The sequence below is a fragment of the Fusarium poae genome, chromosome 3 (genome assembly GCF_019609905.1).
Source record: "Fusarium poae strain DAOMC 252244 chromosome 3, whole genome shotgun sequence".
NCBI lineage: Eukaryota > Fungi > Ascomycota > Sordariomycetes > Hypocreales > Nectriaceae > Fusarium > Fusarium poae.
Window position 1 is genome coordinate 2,959,859 of NC_058401.1, and position 14,946 is coordinate 2,974,804.

General features: G+C 38.4%; 1 protein-coding gene across 1 annotated transcript; it reads left to right on the forward strand.

The window, feature by feature from the left end:
- Window positions 1-1,216: 1,216 nt before the first annotated feature.
- Window positions 1,217-1,987, forward strand: FPOAC1_008376 (uncharacterized protein; the record flags this gene model as incomplete). The annotated part of the gene is made up of 1 exon (XM_044852820.1): window positions 1,217-1,987. One exon carries the CDS (start codon window positions 1,217-1,219, stop codon window positions 1,985-1,987), a length of 771 nt encoding a protein of 256 aa, XP_044705490.1.
- Window positions 1,988-14,946: the final 12,959 nt, after the last annotated feature.

Below are 14,946 nucleotides of genomic sequence, written 5' to 3' on the forward strand. Positions count from 1 at the left end.
GAACTTCCTTGACCAATCTGCGTAAAGATCATGACGTACGCGATATGTGTTTCTGTAATTGATTACTATTGAGGACAGCAGGCTAAGTAACCGTTGCCAATTCTGAACAGCTGGTAATCTTACATTTGGAATCTTGAGATATCTCTTTCTGTTCAGCGCCTAAAGCCCGACCTGATGGACTGAACCTCTGGCCTACATAGTAACCCACAAGTCTTTGGTGTGCTAATTTAGACCCGAGGGCCAAGAGGGACCATTTAGTCATACGACGCTGAGACTTGAATTAGGCGAAGTCGAGTAAGGCTAACAGAGTCATTAGTGGCCATCAGCTTTACTGCCCTGACTAACAGCCTACCCTATGACTAACAAGCCATTTTGCGATAGGACGTCTTCAAATCAAGCTCAACACTATGAAGATCTAATGGCGATACAACGGATATGAAAACCGATAAAAATACCATGTCTAAACGGAAATGCTCTGGATATGTGGGTGGATCATGTATGACCGACTCACGGACGTAAGGTTTTTGCTGATACATACCACTCACTATTAAGTCTTGCTATATCCTCGTTATATCCTCAACCACACTGTAAAAACATGTTAATTTGTCCGCGACTATTTCATACAAGAATACATCGGCCGGATTGTAAGGCGATATACAACCGACATCGTGACTACGATCTGGGTTAGCTCAGTACGTCATACGGATAGTCGGGGCAGGACAACTTGCGTCTTTTTTCCTGGTGATCTTGTCGGGTAAGGAAGAAGAAAGTGTACGACATTGTCATGATTTCGACAGAGCTTTTATTCTCTGATATAGAGTTAACTTTGTTGAACCTTGTTGAAAAGCACGGCCTTGTGGCCCTATGATATTGTTTTATTACTGAAGTTTACTGTTCTTGAGCATCTCATTTCTTCATGAAATGATTGAAATCTCAGTCATGCATTATACAAGAATACATTCGGGTCATCTTTTCTGGTTTACTACGTATGTAAATGCTACCGTCATGACTCATCGAAGAATGTCATGATCATCGACCTATGATGCTGAACATCGAAGTGGGGTCCAACGACCTCACTCCAACGGCATCTCATCCGTAGCAATACATACATGCAAGTAACAAAGTGTTTAAGACAAACTCCAAACACTCGCCCATGAGACCAGTCACTTGTTCGATTCAGCGAACGATACAGATTTCGAAGCATCTTCAACACACCATGTCCGCCTCACGGCCTGCTTCAGCCGCGCCATGGCGGTCGGCATTTCTATCTCACATCAAGAAAATGGACTCGCCTACCTTTGTGCTTAGCACTCTTCACCATCACGACTCCTCTTCGGTCACCCCTCGTTCCCGCACTGTTGTGTACAGAGGTACTTGGGCAGAGATACCAGTCAACCCAAAGAACGAGGCACCACTGAATCCTCCCCTCTACGAGAGCGACCTTCTGACTATCACCACCGACGCCCGCATGGAGAAAGTTCCAGAGCTATCGACCGATGGGAAGCGCGTTCCGCAGACTGGTGGTGGAGGTCCTGTTGAGGCCGTCTTTTGGGTCACCGAGACACAAACTCAGTGGCGTATGCGCGGCCATGCCTATCTTCTTGGCCAAGACATTGACGACCCATCAGCATCACATGTCAGGGAAGAGATAGAGAAGTACATGCGGAAAAAGAGTGACGACAGTTCGAGTTCATGGAACTGGGGCAAAGAGATCACGGCGCACTTTGGAAACTTGAGTCCCGGCATGCGAGGATCCTTTCGTAATCCTCCTCCTGGAACGAAGCGGGATGAGAAACCTGAGGCCGGACTTGGGCTTGGTCAAAAGGTGGAGGACCTGGATGACGAGATTGCAAGGAGCAACTTTCGCGTTGCTATTATCATCCCGGATGAGGTTGATCAGGTGGACCTATCCGACCCGGCTGATGGTAGAAGATGGAATTACAAGTTGATTAATGGTTCATGGGAGAAGACTGAGCTATGGCCTTGAAGTAGAAATGCCGATGCTCAAGGGGTAGATAGCCTTGACACATGGAGATGAAGAGGAAATCCTTATACTTTCGGTAATAACACTTGGATATCTATTTTAGGGATTTCGCATGGGCAGATGATTCCAGTAAACCAGGTGTCCCGTCTCATTGACTAAGTAGACTCAAGCATACACCAAGTCATCTCAAAGAATGTGCGGAATATATTTGTATAACAGTACACTATCAATCTTCAAAGATAAAAACAACAGTGACTTGAGCAATACTTACCCAGGAGTGCATCAACCATGTACGTAATACAATCAGGACGCGAAGGTTTCATCCGCACTTCTATGGTTGTTTCGCGGATACTTAACCTAGAGGTCATCATATCGCTGCTCCCATTCACGTATTTCTAAGCGGTATCAGGGACGTGATCCTGAACAAAAGTATGATACACTAAACTATACATTCTACTAAACCTGTGTAAGATCTCTAGAAATCACGGTAGATCGTAGCTATTTTGTCTCAAATTGCTTCATGTCATATCATGACACGGGAGTGAGAACCCTTCTGCTGTCACCAACTACTTTTTTATACGTACTCATGAGCAATGGTACATCTTCATCTTACCAGGTTAACCTGTTTACTCGCGATATACCGCTCGGGCCTTGATCCTTAACATCCATGCGGTGATCTTCATAACGCCAGGTCGAGCGTGGGTTACATTAAGTTTTGGGACTTGACATAGGAAATATGACTATACATTGGGTGTGATGTAGAGCCAGTTGTTATTCAGACACTTCCGCCATAAAATGAGGCCACCTATACTAATGGATCCCAACGTTATATGCTGTTGATTCACATAGAGATGAAACCTCTTGAAAGAGTGCCGGAACGTGCTTAGAGGTAGGCTGGTATTGGTCACCAACAATGATAATGCATATATCGCTTCATGGCTTGTGAGTAGGGAACGTCGCAGGGGTATGGACTCTTGTTGGAAATTGTAATAACAGAGGTAGATAGTATGAGAACGCTTGAACAGGAAACTACATCTTCGCCATCATATCACCTCCAAGCGACGGATAGTTTGCAAGCTTCTCAACCTTGTTATGTGCTGGGTATGAAGGGGATGCGTACTTCTTTGTCTGTGAACTTCTTAAGTAAGCTTAACTATTTTTTAAATAAATAACTATAAGAGTTATTCTTCAGCAGTTGGATGGAATGTTGCTCGTCAGTTTGGGTACGTTCTGTGTTTGCATTAGCATGAGGATCATGAGCTGGAAGATTATTTGAGCATGCATGCATAGTCTTTCAGATGCTATATGTCAGTATCAAGACTGTGTTATCGGTGATTGGGGAAGATATCAATATGCCTCTTGACTATAGTCGAGACACAAGTTCTAGTGCCTTGAAACGAAAACGGACACTCACACGTTTATAACGTATGCCAAAATATGAATTTAAATACACCGGCGAACAGTAAGAACAAAATCGCTAGTATAGTAATGAACTCAAGTACTTCAATTAATAGGAAAATCCTGCGCTTAAGCTCAACATAACTGAAACCGCGCGGTTTCCAAGGTTTATACCAGACTTTCACATATGTAGTTACCATAGGCATAACTCGCAACGAGAGTAGCGTCTTAAGTTCCTAGTGCTATAGATTTTAGCGATGTGATTGCTGTTATGTTATCTGGTGAAGTCTACTGTTTTATGTATAGCCGCCGCTGGAAAGAGATATCGCCCGAATGACTCTGGGCGTATCCTATATTGAACTGCTTCATAATATGCCAGAAAGCTTCTGCCACTCAATCAAGTTTAGTCATTTCCGCAATGCCTACCGCAACAAGTCGCTGCCGAAGACGTTGTATCGCATCGAAAACACCTACGGAGTTTATTACAAGAGACCATACGAATATTGCCTTGTTGAACGAGAGATGCAACAACACGATACTCCACAACACCAAAGCAGGGAAGTGACACGAGACCCATGAGATTAAAAAAAGATCTGCGATCTGATCAGCGCAGTTTACATCGGGCTCTAGTCTATTCGCCGTAGAAGGCCGGCTCCCAGGTGACCAGGTCCTTGTTGATCCGCTCTCCATATACGATCCCAGAACAAAATGCAGTTCTGTGATATTCTAATGCCTTACTCATCAGCCGGCGGCTCTCCACGGAACTCGAGTGGCTCTTGCGTCAACGTTGCGGTGAAGAGAGACAGACAGAGGCATGTAATAATTACGGCACTGTACCGTACGTATGCAAGGCAGATGCAGATGTAAATGCAGATGCGGTGATGCAGCCAAGGTCTATAACTTGGTCGCCTCTTCCCAGCCCTGGCAAAGATGCTGTTTTCGTCAGAGCGGAAAGTGCCCGTTCTCAAAGGCCGTCCCATAGCACTCGCTACTATGGCCTCGGGTTGTTGTGATTAGACGGAATGAAGAGGTTGGGATACTCGGCGGGAAGGATCAGTTAGAGAAAGCAAGGGAGCGAGTTAGTTGAGTGACTGTTCTAGAAGAATGCATAAAGTAATCTACGATAATGTTGGCGACAAGCATTTTCACTGGTTGTTGTATCTCATCTCTATGCACTCGCGGAAGCATGTCTCAGTTGCTTGGAATGCAATTCCGCACATCACTGTAGACGCAAAGAGCAATTATCTTTATATGGAACAAAATCAAGATCAAGTATGTCACAACAGCATTACATAGGATTTTATAAAGGAATCATAAGAAATGTGTGTGTTTCAACCCCTGCACTTTACTACGGCATGGGGCTATCAAAGCATGAAAGAGACTGGGGCACCATGATACAACCCATACCATACAAGAGATATCTCTAATGAGCACCCAATTAATAAACGGATACTTGTTTTATGGACATGAACGTTGTGTGTGACGAGCTCGCAGCAACTGAGAGATGTAAGATGCAATCCCGTCTCTGTCTGCCGTGCGTGTTGTCGTGTTTCAACCACATGATGAATCTCATGTCATGTCATGTCATGTCATTACCCGCGGCGATTTCTAGTTTTGAACGGGTTTCGAGTCGGTCCGCAATGGGAGTTTTCATCGAGTGCAACCTCCGTTTAGCTGAGCTGCAGTGCAGATGCAAGCCAAGCTTTTGGTAGGAAACGGCCCGCAGTTGGTTGGCTAGAGAGGGCGCTTACAGTTGCATCTATGTACGGAGTAGATGCATAGTACGTAGGATAGGTCAGTAGTCAGTTGGTTCTGCAGATTCTTCTCGTAGGGCTAAAAAGATCCCTTGGACACGTGCTCAACATTGACTACTGTATCTTGTTGAATATGTTTCGTAACAGTAGAAACAAGCTTGTTTCCCTGATGGATTCTTGACCTGGGTAACTCATGCAAGTAAATCTACATTTGTCAAGCCGAGGCAGACATGTTGCCGGTTAGTTACGACTCTTTGACCCTTTGGACGATTGACCGTATTCAACCGGTGAGTTTGAGTCTCAATGTCAACTCGATGCCAAAAGGATTTCTCACCTTTCACACCCCTTCAGACCAAGTTATCAACCGCTGATTCAATTCATCAATTCAAACACGCACGCCACGGCCCATCGGCGGCACAAACGGGCCCGATCCGGAGAGAGTGAGACTTTGCCAGTAGGAGTATAGATAGTATGGACTAGCTCCTTGTCTTTGGACCCTTGACCTAAATGCCTCGGCAAATATGCCTTTCACGGCATCATGGCCCGGGTCATGACTGACAAGAGACCAACCCAATTGGTCTCGAGATGTAAACATGAATGGGATTTGGAGATATGTGCCGCAGTTTTATGGATCAATCTAGTGCTTTCAAGATATTTGACAAGCTCAGCTTCAATGGAGGGTGTCTGTGAACTCCCCACAAGTGACAGATGAGAGACACGAATTACCCTGCAACGTTTATTTCCGTCGCGTACATATTATGCATGTTGTCAGAAGCAGTCCAGGCTATTATGAACCAACCGACTAATGTAGATACCGCAGGAATGGCAATCCAACAGTGTCACGAGAGTTTCAACCTTGAGTCATGATTTCATCAACTTGCTTCACTAGGAAATGTCGATTGTTCATGCGGTGGCTGTGCTGACAAACTCACGCGGGTGCCATATATCTTGTAGCATAGATACGCTTTACAGCCCCTTGCTATCAAGTACAGAGGTCAAGCGAGGAATGCTGCGCAGGACTGCTTGGACCACGTTTGATTCTCCTGTCCATAGAGTTTAGCTTCCGAGTGTCTAACTCGAGTCAGTCATCCCTACAGATGTGCCCATCGCCATCTCCATTACACTGTAACTCAAACATCGCCCATGACCGAAATGGAACTGTAGGGATTTATAGCCAACAGTACCAATTGAGAGTATAACACGGAACACGTGTGCAGACTACAATCATAGTCTAGATCGCCTTGCGCGTAATCTGTACATCTCTTGTCGTTTGGCATTGCTACAGTCTTCAATACAGCATTGAATACACAGCATATCATAATGTACCCACGCACCCTGGCAATCTCATACAAACTGCCGATGAGCCTCATTCAACAGCCCGTAGTGTTCATACTTCTCCGAGCATCAGATGTTGGCATATGGCTGAGAATCCATGTATGGGTGAGTGACTTGCTCCCTTGTTACTACCGACCAATTATACATATCAGATACCTAAACTAAGCAAGAGTGTCAGTATCAATGATATTTCCAATTGCAAGGTGCTATCCCAATGTAGATAAGCGTTTATTGGTATCGGGAATCTGATATCCGTGCTGGTTGGGATAAGTATAAAAGCCACTTGGAACTATGTAAAACCAGCGCGCTATTAGATTAGCAATGAAGCTATCGTCATTCTCAAATCCTAGACAAGAAAGCCGCCGGCAATAGCATAAAAAGACTTGCCTGCCGCTGGGACCCGCCTCAAAGTTAATTGTTGCACGTCAAAAGCAACAGGCAGGGCTCCAGCTATGGAGGCCGGCAGTGGCTGAATCTGTTGGTTGAATCCCTTCAAACTAACGTATCTCGGCGGAGATTGTATAAAGCAATTCAAGCGTTCGTCACTTAATCGATACGAGTCTACAGAGTAGACATGGTCTAATAAGCGTTGACATTTAACGAGGGAGGCATGAGACGAGGCCATGATCTACAGAACTAAGAGCTATGAACCCCACAGTAGACCATTTGGAGTTAGTTCAACTGCTATGTGGCTTTATTCTGCTGGACTTGTCTCCTTGTTATTAGTTCGTCTTTCTGACTTGTAGGAGGTAAAAATGTGCTGTTTATATGTCAGATTGGGTAAAAGCACCGAAGTGCATGTATGCTTGAGTCCCTCAGCGAGACAAGTATGAGACAATCCTAATCACTGTGGTATGTTTGTGTAGTATCAAACCGGACTGGGCAACAGTCAAATACGATAGAGACGCGACGCAAGGGCCTCGCGGTTCAGCTGGGGACTAGCAACTCGCTAGGACAATTCGGACGTAGAATCCTCACATGCAAGCAATTCAACAGAGTACTTTAGTAGTCAGCTGACTGCTACCAACACAATATGTACTGTACCTAGAGTTGTGGCTCTTCGGTAGTTGGCGGTAATAATGGCCTCTTTGAGCACAGTTTGTCAGTCAATTTTTAATTTAATACTAACCAAGTGTGTAGACTAAGACATTACATACCAACATGACACGCGTAAATGTCAAAATTGTGCCTGATCGTATCTTGGCGTTCTCACCGTGTCATGTTTCATGGAGCCAACAGAACTGACAACTTACAGGGCCAGGCTATTCGGACCTTGGTCCCAGAGGAGGGTGGGTTATCCGGGAAAAGGAGGGTGAAGAGTTGTTGTTAGTTGTTGTTTGAGGGCGACAGAGTTTTGACTGGTATAAAAGTGACTTGACATGTCGACATGTCATTGTCATTGATACATGTAAAGGGCTTGCTTAACAAGCTGGTGAGGTCGAATAGAGTGACTAATTACTGGATCTACAATGCATGTCTCTGTTGACTTGTTGTAGGGCTCAATTGATCAACCAACTAACCTGTCTTGGTCTTCCGTAACAGCCGTGAATATCATCTAGAGAATAACCTTTTGTTCGCTGTACTGACTACGATGATGATGACGATCCATTCTTCCAATAGAGTGTAACCTCGGAACCAACTGCAAATCACATTCACACCGTTCTTACCCTGTCGTTTTCCTTCTCTAAACCAAGTTCTTCAGAGTCTAGACCTTTGCAGATGTCAGGTAATCCCTGTCTGTCAGCAACCAACAGCATGACGATTGTGGGCGAGAGAAGCCGGTTCGCCTGAGAAACTGGGGTTCAAACGAGAGCCGACTGATGAGACATTTTGATGTCCCCTCCCTCCCCCATGCCCCATGTAAAACCGCGTAACTAATAAACCACGGCACTTGTTTTGGCAGGCAAGTAGCAAGGGAATGAAAAACACGAGGGTTCGTCGTGGTCTGAAAGAGTAAAAGAACTGCTTCTAATTGGACTATCGCATTATATCGATCAACAGAGTTCAAGGTCAGGTGATGAGCCGTTGACGCCCGTAATCCGCAAATCCTTGTGCTGTATTTACTATATACGGATACATTTGTTGAATTTTGAGACGGGACATGACGAATGTGTAGTTAGTTCGTTTCTCAAGTGCCGGATAAGACAAGATATTCATGACACACCGTCTCGAATTGAGGGCATATCCAGACGGTAGGTGTATTATGAAAAATACGTACTGCATTATATGTCCCTAGAGCAATTGTGACCGGGCGCAAAAGTGAGCTTTGGTTAGTTAATAACCGTTGGATTGACTTGAACTGACCCATTACGGAAGCGAAGCGAAGCGAAGCGAAGCGGAGAAAAGAAAAGTAGACGGAATTAATTGTCACAAGACGTTTCAAACAAATGTACATACATACATACATGGTCTCGCTCTATCTATGCATAGGGATTATATGCTGTATCCGTATTTAAGTATTACTCCGAAGGGAAAAAAAAGAAAAGAAAACAAATAAAAAAACACATCTCGTTCGGACCTCAACCGAGATAGGGTTGAACTGCCGTGACAACTGTAAGCCATCGACCGGACAAAAAGACTATTATAGGGAACAATCAACTGTCGATCATATTCGACAGAATATACATGGGTCAACAGATGTACATAGAGCCTGTCTGTCTTGTCTTGTTACGGATACAGACGGCGGACGGAACTGTTGATGCGCGACTGCAGTAGCGTACCGTTATGCAAGATGATCCCTTGGCTGTTGCGTTGTCCTCTAACCGTTGGACACGCGGCGACTGCTCCCACACAGCCTCTGTTTGAACGTTGAAGTTGGCACCTCTGACAGGTACATACTTTTGAGACGAGACGCATATAGTGGCAACGTAGGGAGGTATGTATCCGTGTCGACGATCATCAAAGCACTTTCACGGTGAGTGACTAGGGACAAACGGAGCGACGGGGGAACTCTTTTTCAATGATGACAATGCATATTTTCTCAAGAGACGAGATGCCAAAACAGGCCAAAGATGCGGGTTTTGACCTACACGTTGAATGCTACACTGCAAGGAACGTAGCAATTGCTCACCTTGGTTTCCCTTTCTGCTTCCCAATAATAGTATAACAAAGAAAACGCTCGCGAGTAACAAGGCTGCCCCCAAATGCTGTGTCACTACCTAATGTAGGAATTGCAGCGAACCGGTATTAGCCATGAGATTCAATTTATGCTTTGGGTGTACAAACGACGGGAACTCTGCAGTGCAAGGTTACAAGTTTGTCTGTTGATAGTTGTCTTTTTAAGAACCTTCCTACCTAGGTAGGTCGTTTCAACGCTCTCAAGATGGTTGCATGGGAAGGGAAGGGTTTTGACAAGGGCAATTGATCAAGACAACCAGATAGAGACGTTTACCCCGTGGGTTCTTTTTTCGATTACAGCATGGGATTGTTATCAATTACTCTGTAGTCTAGGAACACCTACTATATTCGAAACTTGCGGGGACGATCAAAATTGCTTCTTTACGTCTTCTAGAGGAATGGAAGATTGTGCCCCTGTCGTCACCAGCTAGTAGAGCCTCACTAATAACAACCATGACTAGGTATGCATACACAGAGTTGAAGCGATACAGGAGAGGAAAGGCGCTGATAAGGAATTTTCGCATTCAAATTCAAATGTACGAGGCTGCTTCCAACTCATATTGACTGACTGGTATGTGAATAGGTCTACCCTGCCTAGTCTGTTTCTTAAACCCAACCTTTGTCGATCATCAGACTATGTACGTCTCGCCTTGTGAAGCATTTCGTTTCCTTCTGACGTCCTACAAGCGCAAGAATCTCCCGATTTAGACTTCGAGGGCCATGTTGAACAAAAAGAGGGAGGGAGGGAAAAAAAGAATCCTACTTCCGTCTTGTGCTTTGATTCCCTTTTCCCCGTTCCGTTCACAACCCAGCAGTTTGGCACAAAGGAATGTCTTGCGGATATCGTGACAGGTAATGAATGCCATGAGGTGTTGAGTAAGTTAGTTGACGGGCCGAAGTTGGACAAGGCGATATGCGATCGACTGAGGAGGGACTTGTCCTACGTGTCTAGATACTAAGGTATGAGAGCAGTCAGATGATGGGATGTACCTGGTATCTCCATGTTACCTTGACGGAGAAGAGAAACTGTTGTTGGTTGTGGTCATATCCATGATGGATGAGAGATGATGGATCCTTGTCTTTCTGCATGTGAGAAAACAAAATGGGCCGTCCGTGTTATTCAGTTGAGAGTCTTTTCAATAGATCCACCTGATCCCCGCTATAGTCTAGACATGTTAATGTCATGTCCTTGTTTACGAGTACGCAGAGTAACGAGATATGTATCCGCAGAGTCAAGTCAGATTTGATGTCAGTTGATATGCAACGAAAGAAGAACAGAAATGCTCGGAACAGGTTAATCATGATTGGTCTATTTGTTGATGTAGACTAGATCGGTGGTTAATTTGATGCCGCATTTGAACTCTGCTCACGCACTCTCAAAGTATCCATGTCATGACCGTTTTATGTCATTGGCAACTTCAACGCCAAAACGATCCAAGTCAGAGGCAGACTTTTCCTAATTGATCAACTCAAAGCTTCTCTTCTGTCCCGCGCATCCCACACCTGTTATCGTCTGCCACACCCACTCCGCAGCAGTTGTGGCATCCAATGATGTATCTAATCGCATTTTATTTATCGTACATACATCGCCAGGGTCCATGTGTGTGTCTTTTTGTGATGTGATGTGATAGAATATTTTGTTTTAGTCTTTGACTATGGCCTCTTTTTAGAGTTTAAACTTGAGGTCAAAGCATTTCACTGTTATCTTTGACGTATCACTTACAACGGTCAAAGCCCAGAATCAACGGCTAGATAATGATTTCCTCAACCAAGGCAATGCTAAGACTTAAACCGTAGTGTCTTTACTGTGCCGCCGCGGGTGTAATTCCTACCGCCCAGCCGCCTCTTATGACCCCTGCGATGCATGTTTCTCAATCCCATCATTTTGTTAGTAGTCACTCGTTGGTTCAATCTATGGGAATTGTTCTGGCAATGACTATGAATTACGAATACAATACCAAGGTACACTGAGCACCTACAGCACATGCAGTTGTATGGATGCAATATGCAGTGTGCCGACCAGTTCCATCCATCCTCTGGCGTGCTACGTACTGCACTGTACTCACTGTAACTGACACGCCTTTAGGTACCTAGAATTCCAACTGACACACCCCCGGGCTGATTAACCAACACCTTGACCTTGACCTTGAAATATCCATGCCTTATGCATTGCATTTTGTTACTGCAATAAAATCTCTCGCCATCCCGCCTTTTCGTTCGCATAGCATGCCCGTCCCATACAGTTCAGTACTGATCGAGCAAGGTATTGACTGACTGATTCTTTTTTCGTTTATTGGGTTACCTTTTGTACGGGACAGTGGAGGGCTCTATTTCCCGCACGTCCGGATGTGCGTATAAAACATGTGACTTTTGCATATCTAGGCGTATATATAATAATAAGGCCCTTTTTAAAGCTATATATATATCCCTTTCTAATTTAATTATCTAGCTTCCTTTAAAGCTATTTAAAGCTTCTTTAGATTTTATTAAATATACTTAATTAGTTAATATTATAATCTTTTATCTATAAATATATTAAAGCCTAATATCTTATTAATTTAATTATATTTTCTATATTATAATATTATTCTTTTAATTATAATATTATTAAAAATATCTTTTTATATTAATATATAATTAAATTATAATATAGCTTTATTAAAATATATAACTTATAGTAAATAAAGCTATAAGCTTAGAAATTTAATAATAATATAATAGTATTAATAGTAATAAAAGTAGTAATACTATAGGGCTTAATATAAATCTAAACCTTATATAAGAATATAAGCTTTAAATAGATAGTAAAAAATTCTTTTTTTTTTATAATATAATAATAAAAATAAAGAAATTATTAATATTAATATTTAAAGCTAATATAATATATAAATTATTTTAATTAATTATTTATATAATAATAGCTAATTATTAATAGTCTATATAAATATATTCTATTAAATAGGCTTTAACTTTATAGATAATAGCCTTAAGGCCTTAGCCTATAGAAATAGTAATTAATATAATAATAAAGAAAAATTAATTATTATATTAATTAATAATAAAGAATAAACTAAAGATTTATATTAATTAATCTTTAACTAGAAAAAGCTTAAAAATATTAAAGTTAATAATATATATAGTAATAAGCTTAATATTATATTAACTTAATTTAATTATTAGGTCTTAGTCTTTTTATACTTTATTAAATTAAATTATATTAATTAGATCTTATAAAAAGAAAAATAACTTAATACTTTATATTAAAAACTAGATTAAAGGATTAAACTATTAATATAAAAAGAGGTATTTCTAGAGATAATATAGTTAAATAATTATATACTCTAGATTATAGACCTAGAGATAATTATTTATATTATAAAGATATTTAAACTATTTAATAATTTATAATAAATAATTAGCTATCTATTTAGTTATAATAGCTAAGATAATAAGGTTAATTAGAATTATTAGAATTTTAGAATATTAGTTTTTTATATAATTATTTTAAGTTTAATAAGAAATTTTAAGCTTAATTAAGGGCTTTCTCTAAGGATTAATAAATATTATATAAATATATTATATAATAACTATTTAAGTAAATATAAATAATATACCTTATAATAAGTAGAGTTTTAATAAGTAGTTTTAACTATAGATAATATAGCTTTATATATATATATTTTAGCTTATAAGGCTATTAAATTATTTTAATTTAATATTAATTTACTATAAAAAATAATTTTTAATAATATTTAATAATAATAACTTAAATAATAAGCTTAATTTCTAGATCTTTAAAGATAATACTATTACTTTAAGTAATTAAGTTTTTTTTAATATAAATAACTAATTTATACTATAGCTTTCTATAGCTAATAATAATATAATTAATAATAGTCTTTTTATAAAAAAAATAACTTATTTCTTTCTTTTAATACTTAAAGCTCTTATTTATAAGTAAAAGAATAAATTAATTATTTTATTTACTTTTAATTTCTTTAGCCTTTAAAGTTAAATTTATTAATATTATTCTAGTTAGCCTTAATAACTAGGTTTATTTTTAATTATTTAAATTTAAATTATTAATATTATATATTATTATCTAAGTAATTAGCTAATTATATAAATTATTATACTCTATAAATATTAAATTTAAAGTATTTAATATATTAAATAGCTTAATAATATTATAAATTAATATTAAGCTTAAATATATTTAGATATTATACTCTTTTTTACTATATAGAGCCTTATAAAGTATAATATAGTATATTAAATAAATAGAATATTAATTCTTAAGTTAGCTTAATTTATATTAGCTATAAGAATAATAATATATATTCTTATAATTTAAATAGTATAAATAAATAATATATATATTAATTAAGTATTTTCTTAAGGGTAAATTAATTAAGTATAATAAAAAATATAATAAATTAAAGTATTTATTATAATTATTTTAATATTATTATATTTTATTAATATCTTAATAAGTATATAAAATATATAGCTTTATATAGCCTTATAAAATTATCTATATAGGCTAAATATAGTAAATAATTACTATTCTTAAGAATAGCTATAAAGTAGAAAAAAAATATTAATTAATATTATATTAAAGTAATTTATATATTATTTAATTATATTTTTTTTTCTCTATTTAATAATATATAAATTATATTAATATAATAGCTATAAATAAAAAAATTAAAAAGTATTTATAATATTATAACCTTTTATAAAGTAATCTTATTTTAGCTATAAGGATTTATAATTATAATATTATATAGAAAAGTAATATATTAATACTATATATAATAAATAGATTAATTAAATAAATTAAATTAATTAATTAATAATCTATATACTTATTAATTTACCTTTTTAAGCTAATTCTAAATATATATAATAATTAACTCTCTAATAAATATATCTTTTACTAAGTATAAGTATTTTAACCTTAATATATTAGCTAGTTTATAATTAAATCTTTTTCTCTAGTTATTCTTAATAATATATTAAAAATACCTTTTTATAAAGTAAAGTATAAAAGACTATATTTCTCTAGAAGCTATACTTTAATTACTTTAGTAATAATATTAAGATTAATATTATTATTAAGCTAGCTATTTATTTTCTTTATTATTTACTTTTTTATATTAATAATTAATAAATTCTTTATAAAAAGACTTATTTATATTTTACTTTAATACTATTTATAATTAAAAGCTTTATATTAAAGTAAAAACTAAGTAATCTTATAATATTCTTAATTTATAAAGATTAACCCTAATAGCTATACTTTATACTAGACCTCCTTATATTATATATACTTAGTATATACTTTATAAGGCTTTT